Raw genomic sequence first — 16,086 nt, forward strand, 5'->3', positions numbered from 1 at the left:
TTACCTGCAGTGGTTCACTGTGAGGGCTGTGGATGTTTATGAGTGGAGAGAAACTGCCGTTAACAGGGACTCTGGCCCCGATGAAGGGCCGTAGTCTGTAGGGGTTGGGGATACCCACCCCGAACACCTGAAAACACAAGAGAACAGACCACAAGACTATCAAAATGAACCTAATGGTGACATCTTTCTTTATATCTGAAGGAATAGCCTATTAAATGGATATTGTGTTTATGGTGCTGTTCCAAATGGGACCCTATTCCCTACATAGTGCACTACCCTATGGGCCCCAGTCAAAAGTAGTGCACTACATAGGGAATAGGGTGCCATTTGGGACAACGCCTACATGTGTGTAACACACGTCTACAGTACCTGGTATGTAAACACTCCATGATTCGCCGTATTAATAAACAAAGTATTTTCTATGTTCCCTACGACCCTGGCGAGAAACACAAGATCAAACGACGTGTTTCCCCCTGCTGGGATTATCTGGAACAGAAAGAGGGGGAGAAACAGAGGAGGCATTATCAGCTGGTCACATTATCAGCTGGTCACATTATCAGCTGGTCACAGTAGATGGAGCATTATCAGCTGGTCACAGTAGATGGAGCATTATCAGCTGGTCACATTATCAGCTGGTCACAGTGGATGGAGCATTATCAGCTGGTCACAGTAGATGGAGCATTATCAGCTGGTCACATTATCAGCTGGTCACAGTGGATGGAGCATTATCGGCTGGTCACATTATCAGCTGGTCACATTATCAGCTGGTCACAATGGATGGAGCATTATCAGCTGGTCACATTATCAGCTGGTCACATTATCAGCTGGTCACAATGGATGGAGCATTATCAGCTGGTCACATTATCAGCTGGTCACATTATCAGCTGGTCACAGTGGATGGAGCATTATCAGCTGGTCACATTATCAGCTGGTCACATTATCAGCTGGTCACAATGGATGGAGCATTATCAGCTGGTCACATTATCGGCTGGTCACAATGGATGGAGCATTATCAGCTGGTCACAATGGATGGAGCATTATCAGCTGGTCACATTATCAGCTGGTCACATTATCAGCTGGTCACAATGGATGGAGCATTATCAGCTGGTCACATTATCAGCTGGTCACATTATCAGCTGGTCACATTATCGGCTGGTCACAATGGATGGAGCATTATCAGCTGGTCACATTATCGGCTGGTCACAATGGATGGAGCATTATCAGCTGGTCACAATGGATGGAGCATTATCAGCTGGTCACATTATCGACTGGTCACAATGGATGGAGCATTATCAGCTGGTCACAATGGATGGAGCATTATCAGCTGGTCACATTATCAGCTGGTCACATTATCGGCTGGTCACAATGGATGGAGCATTATCAGCTGGTCACATTATCGGCTGGTCACATTATCAGCTGGTCACATTATCGGCTGGTCACATTATCAGCTGGTCACATTATCGACTGGTCACATTATCAGCTGGTCACATTATCGGCTGGTCACATTATCGGCTGGTCACAATGGATGGAACATGTATTCCCAAACTGGGGTAGGAGATACATACCCAGAGGTATGTGCCGTCGGGGGTACACCAAATAAAATGTGATTCACATTATCAAACATTTATATTTTTCAACGGAGTTATACATTTGGGTGAGTTTTTTTTCTCCCCTCGCCTGAGGAGCCTCGTTTCACTGCCAAAATTAAAATTAAACCATCTGGTGTTCAGCGAAATAACAGCAATGTCAAGTACAGGTAGCCTAGTCAAATAATGAACATCCAATCACATTAACCGATACTCTCTCGTGGGAAATGTTCACTCTTGCGCAGACATTTAGAAACGAAACATGACAATTTGAAAAATAAAATGCGGGATTTTTTTGAGCAAGAATAAAGACTACTTTCGAGTAGCGAGACATGTAAACTCAACAAAAAACAGAAACGTCCTTTCACTGTCAACTGCGTTTGTTATCAGCAAACTTAACATGCGTAAATATTTGTATGAACATAATAAGATTCAACAACTGAGACATAAACCGAACAAGTTCCACAGACATGTGACTAACAAGAATGGAATAAGATCTGTGAAGTTATTTGGATTTTTATTAATTATCTTTGAAAGACAGGGTCCTGAAAAAGGGACGTTTCATTTTGTGCCGAGTTTATAAAAGCAGCAGAAGCGTCTTATTTGGTGAGCTACTGTAACCGATGTGAAATGGAAAGCTAGTTAGCGGTGGTGGCGCGCTAATAGTGTTTCAATCGGTGACGTCACTCGCTCCGAGACCTTGAAGTGGTTGTTCCCCGCGGCTTTTGTGGAGCGATGGGTAACGATGCTTCGTGGGTGTCAGTTGTTGTTGCAGTTGCAGAGGGTCCCTGGTTCGAGCCCAGGCAGGAGCGAGGAAAGGGACAGAAGTAAAACTGTTAGACTACCAAGTGGCAGGCAAGCCCCATACTATTGTGGAGTGGAGGACTTAATTATTCCTGATGCCGTGGATATGGCTGGGACAATGCTGGGTGAAAAGACCCAAACAACTATACAGACAATGCCTTCATCAAACAACACTGTTTCATGACACATTAGTGACATGGCAGGATATGTTTTGAAACTATTACTGCTTCGCATACAAGCCAGTGAATTATTTGCGTTACAGCTGGATGAGTCAACAGACGAGGGAATGCCTGACAGCTTGAAAGACGTTTTGGATACTACAGTGAAAATGGTTAACTTTGCTTGATGATGATGAGTTTCTCACACGACTGGCTACCTGGGTGATGTTTTTTCTCGCCTGAATGATTACAGGGACTCTCCGCAACTATATTCAATGTGCGGGACAAAATTGAGGCTATGATTAAGAAGTTGGAGCTCTTCTCTGTCTGCATTATCAAGGACAACACACAAGTCTTTCCATCATTGTAGGATTTTTGTGCAAATGAACTCAAACTTACGGACAATGTCAAATGTGATACAGCGAAGCACCTGAGTAAGCTGGGTGCGCAATTACGCAGGTACTTCCCCCGAAACGGATGACACAAACCACTGGATTCGTTATCCCTTCCATGCCCTGCCTCCAGTCCATTTACTGATATCTGAATAAGAGAGCCTTATTGAAATTGCAACAAGCGGTTCTGTGAAAATTTAATTTAATCAGAAGCCACTGCCAGATTTCTGGATTGGTATGACTTCAGAGTATCCTGCCTTGGCAAATCTTGCTGTTAAGACATTGATGCCCTTTGCAACCACGTTCCTATGGGAGAGTGGATTCTCAGCCCTCACTGGCATGAAAACTAAATACAGACACAGACTGTGTGTGGAAAATAAATTAAGACTGAGATTCTCTCCAATACAACGCAACATTGCAGAGTTATGTGCATCCTTTCAAGCACACGCTTCTCATTAACCTGTGGTGAGTTATTCACAATTTTTTGATGAGCAAATAAGGTTTTATATGTGATAAGAGAATTTTGTTCTCAATGTTCATAAACCAATTCAATTAAACTACTCAGTGTGCTAATCAGGATTTGTAAGATACTGATTAAATTAAACAGACAGAGGCCCAGCTACGATAGTCAATAAGGTTTATTCATGAGAGAGCTACCGTGCATATACAAAGATGTTCCCTTTATAACATTATCTTAACATTCGCACATACATACACACATACATAAGGATTTTCTCCTGAAGTCTCACCACAGTTTATTACCACTCAGCTGACAGTTTCAGTTCCCCCAGATAAGGCTGGAGGGGCTCTCCCTGTCCTATCTTATCTCCCCAGAGTTACAGCCGGGTCGGTTCAAACATAGGTTAATGCGCCTCTTTGTTTTCTTTCGGTACACACTGACAATGACCCAACACACCTCCAGGCTGTGTAAGGGCTATTTGACCAAGAAGGAGAGTGATGGAGTGCTGCATCAGATGACCTGGCCTCCACAATCCCGCTGACCTCAACCCAATTGAGATGGTTTGGGATGAGTTGGACCGCAGAGTGAAGGAAAAGCAGCCAACAAGTGCTCAGCATATGTGGGAACTCCTTCAGACTGTTGGAAAAGCATTCCTGGTGAAACTGGTTGAGAGAATGCCAAGAAAGTGAAAAGCTGTCATCGAGGCAAAGGGTGGCTACTTTGAAGAATCTAAAATATATTTAGATTTTTTTTAAACACTTTTTTGGTTACTACATGACTCCATAGTTGTGATGTCTTCTCTATTATTCTACAATATGTACAAAATAGTACAGATAAAGTAACACCCTGCAATCAGTAGGTGTGTCCCAACTGTTGACTGGTCCTGTACACCTGGCACGAAGGCCCAATACTTACCCCATTCTGGAAACAGGATGGATGAACATGTGCTGTTGTTGCTGATATTGATATCAAACCAATTTCTTCTGAGCTGGGATTATTCAAGTAAATCTTTTCCATTGTTGGCATCCCCACAGGCCTAGAGGGGAAAAAGGAAAGAGCAAATAACCCTATTAATTAAAAAGGTGGACATTATTATTATCATCATTAAAACAACATGACATGCTGACATAACGAAGAATAGCAATGACATGCTGACATAACGGAGAATAGCAATGACATGCTGACATAATGGAGAATAGCAATGACATGCTGACATAATGGAGAATAGCAATGACATAATGAAGAATAGCAATGACATGCTGACATAATGGAGAATAGCAATGACATAACGAAGAATAGCAATGACATGCTGACATAATGGAGAATAGCAATGACATGCTGACATAATGGAGAATAGCAATGACATAACGAAGAATAGCAATGACATGCTGACATAATGGAGAATAGCAATGACATAACGAAGAATAGCAATGACATGCTGACATAATGGAGAATAGCAATGACATGCTGGCATAATGGAGAATAGCAATGACATAACGAAGAATAGCAATGACATGCTGACATAATGGAGAATAGCAATGACATGCTGACATAATGGAGAATAGCAATGACATAACGAAGAATAGCAATGACATGCTGACATAATGGAGAATAGCAATGACATAACGAAGAATAGCAATGACATGCTGACATAATGGAGAATAGCAATGACATGCTGACATAATGGAGAATAGCAATGACATAACGAAGAATAGCAATGACATGCTGACATAATGGAGAATAGCAATGACATAACGAAGAATAGCAATGACATGCTGACATAATGGAGAATAGCAATGACATGCTGACATAACGGAGAATAGCAATGACATAACGAAGAATAGCAATGACATGCTGACATAATGGAGAATAGCAATGACATGCTGACATAACGGAGAATAGCAATGACATAACGAAGAATAGCAATGACATGCTGACATAATGGAGAATAGCAATGACATAATGGAGAATAGCAATGACATGCTGACATAATGGAGAATAGCAATGACATGCTGACATAACGGAGAATAGCAATGACATAACGAAGAATAGCAATGACATGCTGACATAACGGAGAATAGCAATGACATGCTGACATAACGGAGAATAGCAATGACATAACGGAGAATAGCAATGACATAATGGAGAATAGCAGTGACATGCTGACATAATGGAGAATAGCAATGACATGCTGACATAACGGAGAATAGCAATGACATGCTGACATAACGGAGAATAGCAATGACATAACGGAGAATAGCAATGACATAATGGAGAATAGCAGTGACATGCTGACATAATGGAGAATAGCAATGACATGCTGACATAACGGAGAATAGCAATGACATAACGGAGAATAGCAATGACATAATGGAGAATAGCAATGACATGCTGACATAATGGAGAATAGCAATGACATGCTGACATAACGAAGAATAGCAATGACATGCTGACATAAACCGGAGAATAGCAATGACATGCTGACATAACGAAGAATAGCAATGACATGCTGACATAATGGAGAATAGCAATGACATGCTGACATAATGGAGAATAGCAATGACATGCTGACATAATGGAGAATAGCAATGACATGCTGACATAACGGAGAATAGCAATGACATGCTGACATAATGGAGAATAGCAATGACATGCTGACATAATGGAGAATAGCAATGACATGCTGACATAACGGAGAATAGCAATGACATAACGAAGAATAGCAATGACATAACGAAGAATAGCAATGACATGCTGACATAATGGAGAATAGCAATGACATGCTGACATAACGAAGAATAGCAATGACATGCTGACATAATGGAGAATAGGAATGACATGCTGACATAATGGAGAATAGCAATGACATAATGGAGAATAGCAATGACATGCTGACATAATGGAGAATAGCAATGACATGCTGACATAACGGAGAATAGCAATGACATAATGGAGAATAGCAATGACATAATGGAGAATAGCAATGACATAATGGAGAATAGCAATGACATGCTGACATAATGGAGAATAGCAATGACATAATGGAGAATAGCAATGACATGCTGACATAATGGAGAATAGCAATGACATAATGGAGAATAGCAATGACATAATGGAGAATAGCAATGACATAATGGAGAATAGCAATGACATAATGGAGAATAGCAATGACATGCTGACATAACGAAGAATAGCAATGACATAATGGAGAATAGCAATGACATAATGGAGAATAGCAATGACATGCTGACATAACGGAGAATAGCAATGACATGCTGACATAACGGAGAAAAGCAATGACATGCTGACATAACGAAGAATAGCAATGACATGCTGACATAACGAAGAATAGCAATGACATGCTGACATAACGAAGAATAGCAATGACATAATGGAGAATAGCAATGACATAATGGAGAATAGCAATGACATAATGGAGAATAGCAATGACATGCTGACATAATGGAGAATAGCAATGACATAATGGAGAATAGCAATGACATGCTGACATAATGGAGAATAGCAATGACATAATGGAGAATAGCAATGACATAATGGAGAATAGCAATGACATAATGGAGAATAGCAATGACATGCTGACATAACGAAGAATAGCAATGACATAATGGAGAATAGCAATGACATGCTGACATAATGGAGAATAGCAATGACATGCTGACATAACGAAGAATAGCAATGACATAATGGAGAATAGCAATGACATGCTGACATAACGGAGAAAGAAAGAAAGAAAGAAATATGCCATTTAGCAGACGCTTTTATCCAAAGCGACTTACAGTCATGTGTGCATACATTCTACGTATGGGTGGTCCCGGGAATCGAACCCACTACCCTGGCGTTACAAGCGCCATGCTCTACCAACTGAGCTACAGAAGGACCGACAATAGCTGACATAACGAAGAATAGCAATGACATAATGGAGAATAGCAATGACATGCTGACATAACGGAGAATAGCAATGACATGCTGACATAACGGAGAATAGCAATGACATGCTGACATAACGGAGAATAGCAATGACATGCTGACATAACGGAGAATAGCAATGACATGCTGACATAACGGAGAATAGCAATGACATGCTGACATAACGGAGAATAGCAATGACATGCTGACATAATGGAGAATAGCAATGACATGCTGACATAACGGAGAATAGCAATGACATAATGGAGAATAGCAATGACATGCTGACATAACGGAGAATAGCAATGACATGCTGACATAACGGAGAATAGCAATGACATGCTGACATAACGGAGAATAGCAATGACATGCTGACATAACGGAGAATAGCAATGACATGCTGACATAACGAAGAATAGCAATGACATGCTGACATAACGGAGAATAGCAATGACATGCTGACATAACGGAGAATAGCAATGACATGCTGACATAACGGAGAATAGCAATGACATAATGGAGAATAGCAATGACATGCTGACATAATGGAGAATAGCAATGACATGCTGACATAATGGAGAATAGCAATGACATAATGGAGAATAGCAATGACATGCTGACATAATGGAGAATAGCAATGACATGCTGACATAACGGAGAATAGCAATGACATGCTGACATAATGGAGAATAGCAATGACATGCTGACATAACGGAGAATAGCAATGACATGCTGACATAATGGAGAATAGCAATGACATGCTGACATAACGGAGAATAGCAATGACATGCTGACATAACGGAGAATAGCAATGACATGCTGACATAACGGAGAATAGCAATGACATGCTGACATAACGGAGAATAGCAATGACATGCTGACATAACGGAGAATAGCAATGACATAATGGAGAATAGCAATGACATGCTGACATAACGGAGAATAGCAATGACATACTGACATAACGGAGAATAGCAATGACATAACGGAGAATAGCAATGACATGCTGACATAATGGAGAATAGCAATGACATAATGGAGAATAGCAATGACATGCTGACATAACGGAGAATAGCAATGACATAATGGAGAATAGCAGAAGTAACAGAAGTGTTGGTAGCCTTAGCGCTGCTGCTAACAGTAGAGTCTTAGAAACACTACAGCTCAACACACAGTTAAATCTCATAGACTATACGACTAAATACACCGTGTGTATGACAGTGGGTTAGGGTCAATATGCCAAAACAAGAGGGGGAGGGGTTACAAGCAAGCACCTTGTACATTAACAAATGACATCATGAACTGTGTTATTTAGGCTAAATTCAAATCATGAACATTCTAAACTGAGTCGACCTGTTTCTGAGAAGACATACTCCCAAGTTCTATATTTTGCACATCTGGCAGTTCTCGTGACTTCTACTGTTGCTATAGATACGCCCTACAGGCAATGTTGCATCATGTTTTACCTGCCACTGAGCGTTTACTTACACCCGCTTTAAGTTAGTTTTAACAGTGACCAAGTAGGCTACAGTGGCTGTTTGATCATAATGTAGGGCCTACCATCAGAAACAACGGGGGAAAATGCATCCCATAATATTTTAACATGGAAATAGCCGTTCTGTCATTCAGCCTTCAGTAGCAGCCAATGTGTGGTGTTAAATGTAGGGCTCCATTCCATGAGACTTTAGAAAAAAAACATGCAGGGCTTCACATGAACCTGTTTATCCACTTGTTCTTCAGACAAGGAGGTGACTGACAATGTTGTTGTGTTTGAAAGAGAAACCACTTTACAAAATAAAATGCATTATTATTCCCATACCATTTACTGGAGAATCAGACTAATCATGCTCCCCTCAATTCATATCAAGTATATCAGCACATTCAAATCCATTGACACATACAGTATACAGTCCAAATTCTTTATGAAAACTGAACAATCTTATTGAAGTGCAGTGACTCATAACAAAGGGTCTCTCTCTCTCTACGTTGGACTGCAGGGTTTGATGTAAAGAAAAACAAATTACATTATTATTTATTACCCTATTATTATTATTATTTATTTGACTATTGACGTGGTTAAACATGGCTAGAAATGTGCTCGTGTTTTAAACAACCACTTCCCCATTGCTGACTACAAATGATCCATAACTGGGCTAATAACTCACTAACTAGCAACGGATAAGAACAAACGAGCACACATGGCTACATGTAGCTCTCACTTTGATCTCAAAACAAGCACAACTACTCTTGACCACTCATGCTGTAAACACAGTCCAGTTCACAATGAATGGCACAGAGCCATATATGGCAATGGTCCAATTGCATATAGACCTACTGCAGATCGAATTGGTTATACGGGCCGAGTTGTGTGTGTGTGTCAATGCGATAGAATCGTCCTCCGATGCTTTCTGCCCACAACAAAATCTCTTGCATAGTTATTTTATCCCCCCCCCCAGTGTCTTGCATAGTTTGTTTTGTTTCGGTATGTTTTATTGAAAGTGGCTGGTTTTGAGTTGATTCGATCACAATACCCACAGTAAAGGGAAACGTTGATAGTGGGGGAAAGGGGGAAAACTCTAGAGAGTTGAGTGAAGTTCAATCTAGTGCTTCTTTCCAAGGCTGATATTTCTTTTGCGTGTCAGTCCTGAGGGATCTGCAGTTTAGAGGGAACTTCTGGATTCTACCAGAAGTTTAAATACGCAGCACAGACTAGCCAATCACAGGAAGACACTTAGGTGTCTATTGATTGGTTGAGAAATGGCACCAGTTGTTCTTGACGACTGCGTGATCACGATCTCCGTAGCCGATGTGAGCAAGAGCTTTAAACAGGTCAACATTCATAAGGTCGCGGGGCCAGACAGATTACCAAGACGTGTACTCAGAGCATGTGCAGACCAACTGGCAAGTGTCTTCAATGACATTATCGACCCAACAACCTCTCCCTTACAGAGTCTGTAACACCTACATGTTTCAAACAGACCACCATAATCCCTGTGCCCAAGAACGTGAAGGTAACCTGCCTAAATGACTACCGCCCCGTAGCACGTCAGTAGCCATGAAGTGCTTTGAAAGGCTGGTCATGGCTCAATATCAACACCATCATCCCGGAAACCCTAGACCCACTCCGATTCGCACACCGGCCCAACAGATGGCGCAATCTCACCCCTCACTGCCCCAACAGATGACGCAATCTCACTCCTCACCGGCCCAACAGATGACGCAATCTCACTCCTCACCGTCCCAACAGATGACGCAATCTCACTCCTCACCGGCCCAACAGATGGCGCAATCTCACTCCTCACCGGCCCAACAGATGACGCAATCTCACTCCTCACCGGCCCAACAGATGACGCAATCTCATTCCTCACCGGCCCAACAGATGACGCAATCTCACTCCTCACCGCCCCAACAGATGACGCAATCTCACTCCTCACCGGCCCAACAGATGAGCTAACATAGGCTAATGTGATAAGCATGAGATTGAAGGTAACAAGAACATAGACATGTGATACTGGCAGAAAGATTAAATTCTTGTTAATCTAACTGCACTGTCCAATTTACAGTAGCTATTACAGTGAAATAATACCATGCTACTGGTTGAGAGAGCACAGTTGTGAACATGAAAAGGTATTAATAAACAAATTAGGCACATTTGGGCAGTCTTGATAGAGCATTTTGAACAGAAATGCAATGGTTCATTGGATCAGTCTAAAAATGTGCACATACACTGCTGCCATCTAGTGGACAAAATCTAAATTGCACCTGGGCTGGAATAATAGATTCTGGCTTTTCTCTTGCATTTCAAACATGACGGTACAAAAAAAAATGACAAAAAGTTTTTTCTTTGTATTATCTTTTACCAGATCTAATGTGTTATATTCTCCTACATTCCGTTCACCTTTCCACAAACTTCAAAGTGTTTCCTTTCAAATGGTACCAAGAATATGCATATCCTTGCTTCAGGGCCTGAGCTACAGGCAGTTAGATTTGGGTATGTTATTTTAGGTCCTGAGCTACAGGAAGTTAGATTTGGGTATGTTATTTTAGGTCCTGAGCTACAGGAAGTTAGATTTGGGTATGTTATTTTAGGTCCTGAGCTACAGGAAGTTAGATTTGGGTATGTTATTTTAGGTCCTGAGCTACAGGAAGTTAGATTTTGGTATGTTATTGTAGGTCCTGAGCTACAGGAAGTTAGATTTGGGTATGTTATTTTAGGTCCTGAGCTACAGGAAGTTAGATTTGGGTATGGTATTTTAGGTCCTGAGCTACAGGAAGTTAGATTTGGGTATGTTATTTTAGGTCCTGAGCTACAGGAAGTTAGATTTGGGTATGTTATTTTAGGTCCTGAGCTACAGGAAGTTAGATTTGGGTATGGTATTTTAGGTCCTGAGCTACAGGAAGTTAGATTTGGGTATGTTATTTTAGGTCCTGAGCTACAGGAAGTTAGATTTGGGTATGTTATTTTAGGTCCTGAGCTACAGGAAGTTAGATTTGGGTATGTTATTTAGGTCCTGAGCTACAGGAAGTTAGATTTGGGTATGTTATTTTAGGTCCTGAGCTACAGGAAGTTAGATTTGGGTATGTTATTTTAGGTCCTGAGCTACAGGAAGTTAGATTTGGGTATGTTATTTTAGGTCCTGAGCTACAGGAAGTTAGATTTGGGTATGTTATTTTAGGTCCTGAGCTACAGGAAGTTAGATTTGGGTATGTTATTTTAGGTCCTGAGCTACAGGAAGTTAGATTTGGGTATGTTATTTTAGGTCCTGAGCTACAGGAAGTTAGATTTGGGTATGTTATTTTAGGTCCTGAGCTACAGGAAGTTAGATTTGGGTATGTTATTTTAGGTCCTGAGCTACAGGAAGTTAGATTTTGGTATGTTATTGTAGGTCCTGAGCTACAGGAAGTTAGATTTGGGTATGTTATTGTAGGTCCTGAGCTACAGGAAGTTAGATTTGGGTATGTTATTGTAGGTCCTGAGCTACAGGAAGTTAGATTTGGGTATGTTATTGTAGGTCCTGAGCTACAGGAAGTTAGATTTGGGTATGTTATTGTAGGCAAAAAATGTAAACAAGGGGATGATCCTTAAGTTATTTGTGGAATTTCTTTCCTTCTGAATGAGTTTCACCAAATCAGTTGTGTCAGTTGTGTTGTGACATGGTAGAGGTGGTATACAGAATTTAGCCTATTGCTATATTTTTGGTAAAAGACAAAGTCCACAATATGGCAAAAATAGCTTAAAAAAGCAAAGAGAAAACAGACCATCATTACTTTAAGACATGAAGGTCAGTCAATGCAGAAAATTTCAAGAACTTTGATGGCTCTCATGAGGACCGCTACGGGAAATTAAGACGCAGAGCTACTTCTGCTGCAGAGGATAAGGTCATTGGAGTTAACTGCACCTCAGATTGCATCCCAAATAAATGCTTCACAGAGTTCAAGTAACAGACACATCTCAACATCAACTTTTCATAGGAGACTGCTTGAATCAGGCCTTCATGGTCAAATTGCTACAAAGTACTAATGGAAACCAATAAGAGACTTGCCTGGGCCAAGAAACACAAGCAGTGGACAATTGACCGGTGGAAATCTGTCCTTTGGTCTGATAAGCCCAAATGTGATATTTTTGTGTCAAACCGCCGTGTCTTTGTGAGACGCAGAGTAGGTCAATGGATGATCTCTGCATGTGTTCTTCCCACCATGAAGCATGGGGGAGGAGGTGTGATGGTGCTTTATTTGTGACACTGTGATTTATTTCAATTCAAGGCACACTTAACCAGCATGGCTACCACAGCATTCTGCAGCGATACGCCATCCCATCTGGTTTGCGCTTAGTGGGACTATCATTTGTTTTTCAACAGGACAATGACTCTAAACACACCTCCAGGCTGTGTAAGGGCTATTTGACCAAGGAGAGTGATGGAGTGCTGTATCAGATGACCTGGCATCCACAATCACCCGACCTCAAACCAATTGAGATGGTTTGGGATGAGCTGGACCGCAGAGTGAAGGAAAAGCAGCCAACAAGCTCAGCATATGTGGGAACTCATTCAAGACTTTCCTCTCCAAGATGGCATAGCAGTCAGGCGTCTTTTGTCTTCGTCTTGCCCCGTGAATATATCTTTGTATTTATTTTTTTCTTCAAATATATATATATATATATTTTTTAACCCCAACTTCAACATACTCTCCTGCAATCCGCCTCACCCAATGTGCTATGGATATGCTATTTTCTTTACTTAGCACCGGAACACCAGTTAGCCAGCTAACTAGCCACTGCTAGCGGTCATCAGCTAAACTTTAGCCCAGACAAGGCCACCCCTCAGACAACTCCTGCCAGTCTGCACAGCGTGATTCAACCCAGAGCTTATCGGACTCCTTTTTCTTTGGATTCCTACCGCAAGCTCTGAACCTCTTCACCTGGATCATCGCAGCTAGCTATCCGATTGGCTTATCCTGGCTAATGTCCTTGTCCCGGAGAAAGCACCAATTAGCCTGGAGCTAGCCTATGCTAGGCCCATTTCCCAGCAAGCTGAAGAGGTCCATCAGCCACTCCTTGGGCTACAATACCTATTTTACCAATTGGCCTGGACCCTTTTACTACACAAACCCCTGCTGATCCATCACAACTAGTCGTAACTTCCGTCACGACGTCACTCTGAGGCCCTTGTGCTAGCCCCGGCCCGCTAGCTGTCTGAATTGCCGTGTCTCCAGCCCATCCAGCTACTCATTGGACCCTATTATGATCACTCAGCTATGCATGCCACTCCCTAATGTCAATATGCCTTGTCCATAGCTGTTTTGGTTAGTGATTATTGTCTGTAGAGCTCTCCAGCCCTGCTCAATATGCCTCAGCTAACCCTCTTGTCCCACCTCCCACACATGCGGTGACCTCATCTGGTTTAGTTGATGTCTCTAGAGACAATACCTTGCTCATCGTCACTCATTGCCAAGGTTTACCTCCACTGTATTCACATCCTACCATACCTTTGTTTGTACATTATGCATTGAATCTATTCTACCGCGCCCAGAAACCTGCTCCTTTTACTCCCTGTTCCAAACGTACTAGACGACCAGTTCTTATAGCCTTTAGCCGTACCCTCATCCTACTCCTCCTCTGTTCCTCTGGTGATGTAGAGGTTAATCCGGCCCTGCAGTGCCTAGCTCCACTCCCATTCACCAGGCGCTCTCATTTGTTGACTTCTGTAACCGTAAAAGCCTTGGTTTCAAGCATGTTAACATTAGATGCCTCCGCCCTAAGTTTGTGCAGTGAATAAAACACTCTGCCAACCCGGATGTCCTAGCCGTGTCTGAATCCTGGCATAGGAAGGCCACCAAAAACCCTGACATTTCCATCCCTAACTATAACATTTTCCGACAAGATATAACTGCCACAGGGGGCAGAGTTGCAATCTACTGCAGAGACAGCCTGCAGAGTTCTGTCATACTATCCCAGCAGTCTACTGCTGAGACAGTCTGCAGAGTTCTGTCTTACTATCCCAGCAGTCTACTGCTGAGACAGTCTGCAGAGTTCTGTCTTACTATCCAGGTCTGTCCCCAATCTACTGCAGCGATAGCCTGCAGAGTTCTGTCATACTATCCAGGTCTGTACCCCAAACAATTTGAGCTTCTATTTTTAAAAATCCACCTTTCCAGAAACAAGTATCTCACCGTTGCCGCTTGTTATAGACCCCGTTCAGCCCCCAGCTGTGCCCTGGCCACCATTGAATTGCTTGCCCCCCAGCTATCTTCAGAGCTCGTGCTTTTAGGTGACCTAAATTGGGACATGCTTAACACCCCAGCCATCCTACAATCTAAACCTGATGCTCTCAATCTCACACAAATGATCAATGAAGCCACCAGGTACAACACCAAATCCATAAACACAGGCACCCTCATAGAGATCATCCTAACCAACCTGCCCTCTAAATACACCTCTGCTGTCTTCAACCAGGATCTCAGCCTCATTGCCCGCATCCGTAATGGGTCCGCGGTCAAACGACCACCTCTCATCACTGTCAAACGCTCCCTAAAACACTTCAGCGAGCAGGCCTTTCTAATCGACCTGGCCCGGGTATCCTGGAAGGATATTGACCTCATTCCGTCAGTAGAAGATGCCTGGTCAAAAAGTGCCTTCCTCACCATTTTACATGAGCATGCTAGAGGTCAACCGATTAATCGTAATGGACGATTAATTAGGGCCGATTTCAAGTATTCATAACAATCGGAAATCGTTATTTTTGGACGCCGATTTTGACGATTGAAAAAATATATATATATTTTTTACAACTTTATTTAACGAGGCAAGTCAGTTAAGAACACATTCTTATTTTCAATGACGGCTTAGGAACGGTGGGTTAACTGCCTCGTTCAGAGGCATAATGACATATTTTTTACTTTGTCAGCTCGGGGATTCAATCCTGCAACCTTACAGTTAACTATCCCAATGCTCTAACCACCTGCCTGTTATACGAATGCAGTAAGAAGCCAAGGTAAGTTGCTAGCTAGCATTAAACTTATCTTATTAAAAAAAAAAATCTATCAATCATAATCACTAGTTATAACTGGTTGATACCGGTTGATGATATTACTAGTTTATCTAGCGTGTCCTGCATTGCATATAATCGATGTGGTGCGCATTTGCAAATAAGGAGTGTGATTAGTCCTTGCCCCAACGTGTACCTAACCTTAAATATCAATGCCTTTCTTAAAATCAAAACATAGTATATATTTTTTAACGTGCATATTTAGCTAAAAGAAAG

General features: G+C 41.9%; 1 protein-coding gene across 1 annotated transcript in view; it reads right to left on the reverse strand.

Moving 5' to 3' along the window:
- tmem131 (transmembrane protein 131) overlaps positions 1-16,086 on the reverse strand; it is a 142,291-nt gene that overhangs the window by 99,163 nt on the left and 27,042 nt on the right. Inside the window, exons 4-6 of the mRNA XM_052475677.1 lie at positions 4,316-4,436; positions 370-486; positions 5-127 (exon numbers count right to left, since the gene is read on the reverse strand). Coding sequence (XP_052331637.1) covers positions 5-127; positions 370-486; positions 4,316-4,436 — 361 coding nt within the window. The remainder of the gene's footprint in view (positions 1-4; positions 128-369; positions 487-4,315; positions 4,437-16,086) is intronic.

This window comes from Oncorhynchus keta, chromosome 22 (assembly GCF_023373465.1).
Source record: "Oncorhynchus keta strain PuntledgeMale-10-30-2019 chromosome 22, Oket_V2, whole genome shotgun sequence".
NCBI lineage: Eukaryota > Metazoa > Chordata > Actinopteri > Salmoniformes > Salmonidae > Oncorhynchus > Oncorhynchus keta.